This window comes from Mycetomoellerius zeteki, unplaced genomic scaffold (assembly GCF_001594055.1).
Source record: "Mycetomoellerius zeteki isolate Tzet28-1 unplaced genomic scaffold, Tzet1.0 scaffold98, whole genome shotgun sequence".
NCBI classification, from domain to species: Eukaryota; Metazoa; Arthropoda; class Insecta; order Hymenoptera; family Formicidae; genus Mycetomoellerius; species Mycetomoellerius zeteki.
Window position 1 is genome coordinate 1,154,609 of NW_017258021.1, and position 7,887 is coordinate 1,162,495.

At 29.3% G+C, this 7,887-nt stretch overlaps 2 protein-coding genes across 2 annotated transcripts; one reads left to right on the forward strand and one right to left on the reverse strand.

Moving 5' to 3' along the window:
• The first annotated feature begins 562 nt into the window (after window positions 1-562).
• LOC108730995 (ATPase ASNA1 homolog) lies at window positions 563-3,471 on the forward strand. Its single transcript, XM_018461029.1, has 6 exons — window positions 563-881; window positions 1,629-1,837; window positions 2,146-2,248; window positions 2,402-2,552; window positions 2,663-2,971; window positions 3,155-3,471. The coding sequence occupies exons 1-6, from the start codon at window positions 757-759 to the stop codon at window positions 3,272-3,274; spliced, it is 1,017 nt and encodes a 338-aa protein (XP_018316531.1). The 5' UTR covers window positions 563-756; the 3' UTR covers window positions 3,275-3,471.
• A 78-nt stretch (window positions 3,472-3,549) lies between these two features.
• Window positions 3,550-6,288, reverse strand: Gcat (Glycine C-acetyltransferase). The gene is made up of 7 exons (XM_018461027.1): window positions 5,925-6,288; window positions 5,647-5,852; window positions 5,235-5,521; window positions 4,938-5,144; window positions 4,664-4,856; window positions 4,196-4,373; window positions 3,550-3,828 (listed from the first exon to the last, which is right to left on the reverse strand). Exons 1-7 carry the CDS (start codon window positions 5,941-5,943, stop codon window positions 3,674-3,676), a joined length of 1,245 nt encoding a protein of 414 aa, XP_018316529.1. The 5' UTR covers window positions 5,944-6,288; the 3' UTR covers window positions 3,550-3,673.
• Between the last annotated feature and the right edge of the window lie 1,599 nt (window positions 6,289-7,887).

Consider the following 7,887-nt stretch of genomic DNA (forward strand, 5'->3'; position numbering starts at 1 on the left):
ATTAAAGTTAATCTATATAATAGTGAAAGCCCAAGTAGCACAGCAGAGCTTGCAAAGTGTTAAAAATGCAATTATATGCGCTTTTTTTAGCGCTTTGTTAACGCTTTGTAAGTGCTGTGTGCTACTTGGGATAGTGAACATTGGCGACTTCGATCACACTTCAATTAACTTAATTTAATCTGCAGCGATTAAATCAATCAGCGAAATTATGAATAACAAAACTTTTAATTATATATAATTCGTTATTCCTATAATCTAATTTTTTTCATATGTTAGGCAACAATAATAATTACCAAATTAACGATTCTATTTATGTTTTATAATAATTAATATATAATTAATAACATTGTTAATTAATATTATTGAATAATAATAAGTTATATTAATCATGTTTTAAGAGAATCGGAGTAGAAGTCATAAATACAATTTCGAAAAACTGGATTTTTTTCGCTACATTTTTTTAAATTGGTATAACATACACGCTCATACATTTTAAAAGGAGAGAGAGAGAGAGTGAGAGAGAGAGAGAAAAAAAAAAGAAAAAACAAGAAATATACGAAGTGCAGAAGGTGTAACTGTGATGAACACATCTTGGCAATTTAATGACGCGACGTCCACGTTGTGCGCGAGCTTTATTAGTATAAGATTGTGCTTTTCACTTTCACATTTTCCCCTGTGTATATACATGCTACACGACAATTATTAAGAGTTATGTATTAAATTTCCCCTAGTGTTACGCATTATCATCATTGACACATGAATACTGCCGAGAAGGAAGTGATGGAGGAGTACGAACCTTCCATCAGAAACGTGATCGAGCAACATTCTTTACGATGGATATTCGTGGGTGGCAAAGGCGGAGTCGGGAAGACAACCTGCAGGTATACATAACCTGGAAATGTCGTGTTAGTCATGTCTCGGTGATGACAATCAATAAAAAATCCTGTTTGAGGATTATTTCTCATCGGATCAGCATATCAGCTGCAACCTCGCCTTCTGTGTGCAATTGCGTCCATTAATTTTTCTTTATTTTCTGTCGTGTCATTGCACTTAATAAATTTATTATATATAGATATATATATAATTATATAATTGTATATAATTGTATACATATTTAGATGTACAATTATATAATATATATGAATCATATATATATTACATAATATATGTATATAATACCGTAAATGTGGGTGACTTGGGACAGCATGTATTTTTGTTAAATTCAATCATGGAATCCATCGATGAGTCTCTAAAGGAAGTTTAAAACTTAAACTTAACTTAACTTCCTTTAGAGACTCATGGATAGATTCCATGATTGAATTTAATAAAAATACATGCTATCTCAAGTCACCTACATTTGTCCCAAATCACCCACATTTACAGTATATATCACATATTATATAAATAATTTTATATATATTATTATCAAATAATTATTTTGATATAACAAAATATTCTAAACCTCTTTCTTTTTTAATAAAATTATGAAAAATATCTTTGAATTTGATACTACTTTTTTATGGACTTTTTTTTATAATAAAGCAATGTTTTTATACTATATATCCCACATATATATCTGCTGCTCTTTAAATAAAAAAGTTAGACTAATCTAAATCTTTGTTTTGCAGTTGTTCCCTGGCAGTACAGCTGTCCAAAGTTAGGGAAAGTGTACTTATTATATCCACAGATCCAGCGCATAATATCTCTGATGCATTTGATCAGAAATTTAGCAAAGTACCTACTAAGGTGAAGAGTTTTGATAATTTATTTGCAATGGAGATCGACCCTAATGTTGGCATTACAGAATTACCAGAGGAATATTTTGACAGTGAAACAGGTTTGTCTTCGAAACACTTTTACTTCGATCCAACATCTATAAATCATTTTGGATAAACAGTTTTGTTAGGAATTATCAATAATAAAAACATAATTTATCAAATATTATAACAAAATGTATAATTAAAATTAATACATAAATAAAATTATATATAGTAATAACTATTGCAATAATTGCTATGAAGTTGAAGTAAAAGAAGTAATATTATGTGCAAAGTTTTAAAAATATTTTCTATTATGTTATACATTCAAGATATTATAGTTATATAATATTTATTATATTAAATACATTAGACATATCACGTATAGTTTCAGGAGGAGAAGCGATGAAATTAAGTAAAAATGTTATGCATGAAATTGTCAGTGCATTCCCTGGTATAGATGAGGCAATGAGTTATGCAGAAGTTATGAAGTAAATTTACAATTCTTTTATATTTCTTATTTTTATGAAACACTAATATAATGATAAGCTCTCTTTGTAGTGAACTAAAATTACAGATACATCTGAAATTTTCTATTTCCTATTTTCTTTTTTTATTTTGATATCTTTATATGATGGTTCTAGACTTGTAAAAGGAATGAACTTTTCTGTTGTGGTGTTTGATACTGCACCTACTGGGCACACATTAAGGCTACTATCGTTTCCACAAGTGATTGAAAAAGGATTGGGAAAATTGATGCGTTTAAAAATGAAGATTAGTCCCTTTATCACACAAGTTAGAATTAGTTCATTACTTGATCTAAAAAAAAAAAAATTAATACTTATCAAGTATATCAAATATTATCCCTGAATTATTTAAATTGAAAAAAGATTTTTCTATTATAGATAAGTTCATTGTTGGGATTAACGGATTTTAATGTGGATACATTCTCTAATAAAATGGAGGAAATGCTTGCTGTCATTCAGCAAGTCAACGAACAGTTCAGAAATCCTGATCAAACGACTTTTATATGTGTTTGCATAGCAGAATTTTTGTCGCTTTATGAGACAGAGCGACTTGTACAAGAATTAACAAAATATGGTATTGATACCCATAATATTGTAGTGAATCAACTATTATTCTTGAAAGAGGGAGATACTCCTTGTCGGCTGTGTCTTGCAAGGCATAAAATTCAAGATAAATATCTAGATCAGGTAACTGATGTTGTATTTATGAGTGATATTATTTAAATTTGTTTTTTTCGAAGTTTTTTGTAAAGATCTTAGTATATTTTATATTTAGTATATTTTATATTTATCATTTTGTCAAAGTGCAAATCAGAAAAAGTACAAGATAAAATTCTCGAAAGATGAATTAAATGTTTTTTTCCTTTTAAGATAATGGATCTTTACGAGGATTTTCACGTCACAAAGCTTCCGTTATTAGAAAAGGAAGTACGAGGAGTTCAACAGGTCAGGGAATTTTCGGAAAATCTCGTTAGACCGTACAAACCTTAGCATTTATGTAATAAATGTTTAATAACAATATAACACTTTACACCTAATTCAAGGTTTTATAAACTTGCAACCTCGCGCGTTGGAAATTTGTATAAAAAAAAAGGTACACCTTTAATATACTGCTCGATTAAGATATTTGTTATTGCACGTGTTAATAAATTCAATGTTACATTCGCATGCACTATATATTTGCAATATCTAATTTGTATAATACAAATCAGCTTAAACACGGTAGCGCATTAACATTACGATTTATTTATTTATATAATGAAACAGAATGCATATTGAAGAAACTAAAATTTATCATTTAGCATATTGAAATCAATCATTCAGTATTTCTTTATTGTTATCGACGAAATGCTCTTATCGGTGCTCTCTCTGTTATCAAAAATATATTTATTAAATTACCGCAAGTTCTTTTCCAATTTGTATGAAAGCATTCACAGCACGATCTATATCTTCAGTCGAATGCGCTGCGCTAATCTGAACACGTATTCGTGCCTTATCTTTTGGTACTACAGGATAGCTGAATCCAATGACGTAAATTCCTTTTTCTATAAAAACCATTTTCATACAATGTGACAGAATAAATTATAAAACTTTAATAACACAACATGATAGCTGTTGTATATTTTGTCATTGATAGTTTTATTCCTTTAGACCAGGCTTGCCCAATTGCGCTCCGGAGCCAAAGCTCAAAGCTATTGACGTAAAAAAATCAATACGGGTAAGATTTCGGAAATAAAGTGTTGATACACGTCTGAGCGATGCTTATCAACACTTTACAGTCCATGAAATCTTACATTGAATTGTTCTACGTCGATGGCTTTGCGTTTTGGCTCTGAAGCTCAAATTGGCCTGCTTTAGACTCTATAATTTATGTGAAAAGATTTTATAATTTATATGAAAATATATACATACCCATCATTTTATCAGCAAATGTTGTTGCTAACTTTGCGTCACCTAACATAACAGGACAGATAGGGTGATTATCGCCACTGATAGTGAAGCCGGCTATGGTCATCGCATTTCTAAAATGCTCAGTATTGCCTGCTAAACGATCCAAAAATTTTGTGTTGTCCGTTATAAGATCCATCACCTACTAGTAACGTTATATTAATTTAAATAAAAAATGTTTAAATAGCACGATAAATTTAATATTTTTTTATTCTCCTGTTTTAAGGTAATGTACACTGTTTACAGGAACGCTGATTAGTTACATATATAAGGCCCGATTGCATCAACGTTACTTTAATTTTAAGCGAGGCTTAAAACTCTTTCTGTCTCTGTCTCTTTTTGGATTTAAAACGAGACAGATGAGTTTTAAGTCTCGCTTAAAGTCAAAATAACGTTGGTGCAATCGGGCCTAAGTATGATACACAACTTTACCTTAATTGCCGATGCAACAACAGATGGAGGTATTGAATTCGAGAACAGATATGGTCTACTTCTTTGTCTTAGCAAACTTACAATCTCTTTTTTACTAGTCGTATAACCACCTACCGCTCCTCCAAGAGCCTTTCCTAACGTAGAGTTGATGATGTCAATGTCTCCCAGATGATCAAAATATTCCTCTGTACCTCTGAATCGCAATGAAATTAAATAAAATTAAATCGAAGAATAATATCAATGATCGTAAGCAGATATGAGATTTTGCAGATACCTGCCGGTTTTACCAAAAAATCCAGTGGCATGGCAATCATCTACGAATGTGATAGCGTCATATTTTTTTGCAAGCTCGATTATTTTCGATAATGGTGCAACAGTACCGTCCATAGAAAATACTCCATCGGTTGCAATAAGACGAAAACGTGCTGACTTACTTTCTTGAAGTTTATTCTCCAAATCCATCATGTCTCTGTGTTTATATCTTGAAATTGCGAATGAAAAGAGAATAGCTTAGCAGATCGAACAGTAACAGAAAAATTTGGTTGACGAATCTTAACTGAACAAGATTTACCTATATTTTTTTGCTTTGCACAATCGTATCCCATCAATAATAGACGCATGATTTAGCTCATCACTTATTACCGCGTCATCAACAGTTAATAAAGTTTCAAAGATACCAGCATTTGCGTCAAAGCAAGACGCATAAAGTATCGTATCCTCCCTGCCATGGAACTTGGCAATTTTCCTCTCTAATTCAACATGTATCTCCTGTGTTCCGCATATAAATCTTACGGAACTCAAACCAACACCATATTTATCCAGTGCAATCTTTGCTGCGTTAATAACGTCCTTGTTATCCTACATTTAATGAAATCTCGCGTCATCTAATTTTTATAAAAATACATTTATATTCGACATATTTTACAAAAATATCGTTTTGCGCGTTTGCTAATGTTAATATTAATTCATTGTTTTTGTCTTACCGCTAGACCCAGATAATTATTAGCACAAAAATTGAGCGCCTTCTTCCCATTTAATAGTGTGATTTCCTTTCGTTGAGGCGAAGCAATTATGCGCTCATTTTTCCATGTACCAGCTTTGACTATAGCTACTAATTCAGACTTTATGCAAGCAACTAAAGAGCTCATTGTCCGATCAGTATTCCGTTTGATATTTTGAAATTTGAAAACTACATGAAAAAAATTAAGTTACATAATTGTTTTAGATACTATTTTGCAAATAGTCATAAAAATAAACGTACTTTTAAAATTATTATACATATTATGTACAGAATCATTCACTACTTTGGACGCAGGCAAATAACATCCTACTTGGATGCAGGTAGATAACTGATATATTTAGATGAAAAAAATAACATAGAATGGTCTTAAAGTAGTCAAACCGGTTTTACATTTCAGATGTAATAGTATATGTCGCGCCAAGGACATCTTTGAACGATTATTACGCAATTCTGCCCATAATATTCAACAAGACATTCCAAAACAATTTTCAATTTGATGTTTTTTTAATAGATTCGTATAAATACCATCATAGATGATGACACAAAAATAAACAACTTTAAATACATCTATTGAACAATTTCAATTATCGTTTTCCAATGTGATTTTATCAGTAATTTTTAAAAAATGCATCTTGTAAAGGATGCTGTTTAATTTGTGCATTTTTGTTGTACAACAAATGTGTCCAGGACAGAGAGGTCCTCGGATCTCTCTATCCTATAGCCAATTAACAGGCTTGAAAAATTTGTCGTATAACAAAAACGCACAAATAAAATAGCGGCCTAATGCTGTAAAATTGCAGGTTCTAAAAAACGCAAAATTTTCATCGAATTTAAATATTTTGTGATTTTTTATGTACAGAATCATTTACTACTTTTTTTGCTCTAAGGAGTCTAAGGAATAAATCGATATATTAACAGGGCATTTATAACATATACACATATATGTATGCATATACATATGTATGTACATATATTCATATTTTATATTGTATACAATAAAAATTTGAAAACAGAAAATATATATAAATTTATTCTCAATTTATATATATTTAATTCTTATCGTTTTAAAATAATTTTATGTAAATTTCTTAATTCCCATTTATATCTTTATATTTGTTTATTTAATTTAGTGTTTTACTATAATTTATAATAATATATTAAGTACTCCATTCTGTGTTTTTAACATACCGCATATATTCTAAGTTCCATAGCAAAAGTGATTATAAATAATATTTTTGTCAAAACATTCATGTTAAAGATTAAAATAAAAAATTATTGTTGCAATTAATTCGTAAATTATTTGCATTAATAGGAAAAATTTAAAGGTAAATTATAAAGTTAAAAAGTTTTATTTCTATACAGATCGATCAAAAATAAATTTTGTATGAATTCTAAAAATATAAAGAAAATTTTTTATACATCCCCATTCCCCTCTCCAATATTCTATTACGATTAAAGTTAATTGAAATTTAAGTTGAAATACTCTTTCTCCTCTTCTTGGTTGTACTTACATATATGTGTATATATATATTTTTTTAATATATATGGTATACATATTTATTTATTTTCCATGAAGTTATGTTTTTCCAATATTTCCTTTTTCTCTGTGTTTTTATATATGCAACGATAAATTAAACACATGAGATCAGAAAATTTAATTTAATCATTAAAAAATTGAGTTTATTTCTAGTTCATGTTCTAGTTCGTGTTTCCAAACGTTAAAATCAATGATTATTATCATATCTTTGATAAATGCAGACTTAGTGTTATTAGATACGCTACATTACATTTTACAGCTATTTATGTTTCCATGTAACAAATTTTCAAATTTTTATATTCTCACTTGTAGTCTAATATTTCATTATTTGATCGTTCATATCGTCTTTATCACTTTTCACATCACTTAGAGAACACCTAATTACAAGAAAATCTAATTTTTTTCCGTGTTCTCTCTCTCTCTCTCTCTCTCTCTCTCTCTCTCTAAATTGTGTTATTGCTGGAAGTAGTTAATAAAGGATAGCGACATGCTATTGAGCATTATAAATATACGTAATTTCTATAGTTATTTTATAATTAAAAATTCGTGAAATAAATATATACACACACATACAAATAAATATATACTTGGATTTAATTTACCTCTAGCAAATACCTATAAATACGCATCAGTGTATATATATATATATATATATATATATATAAT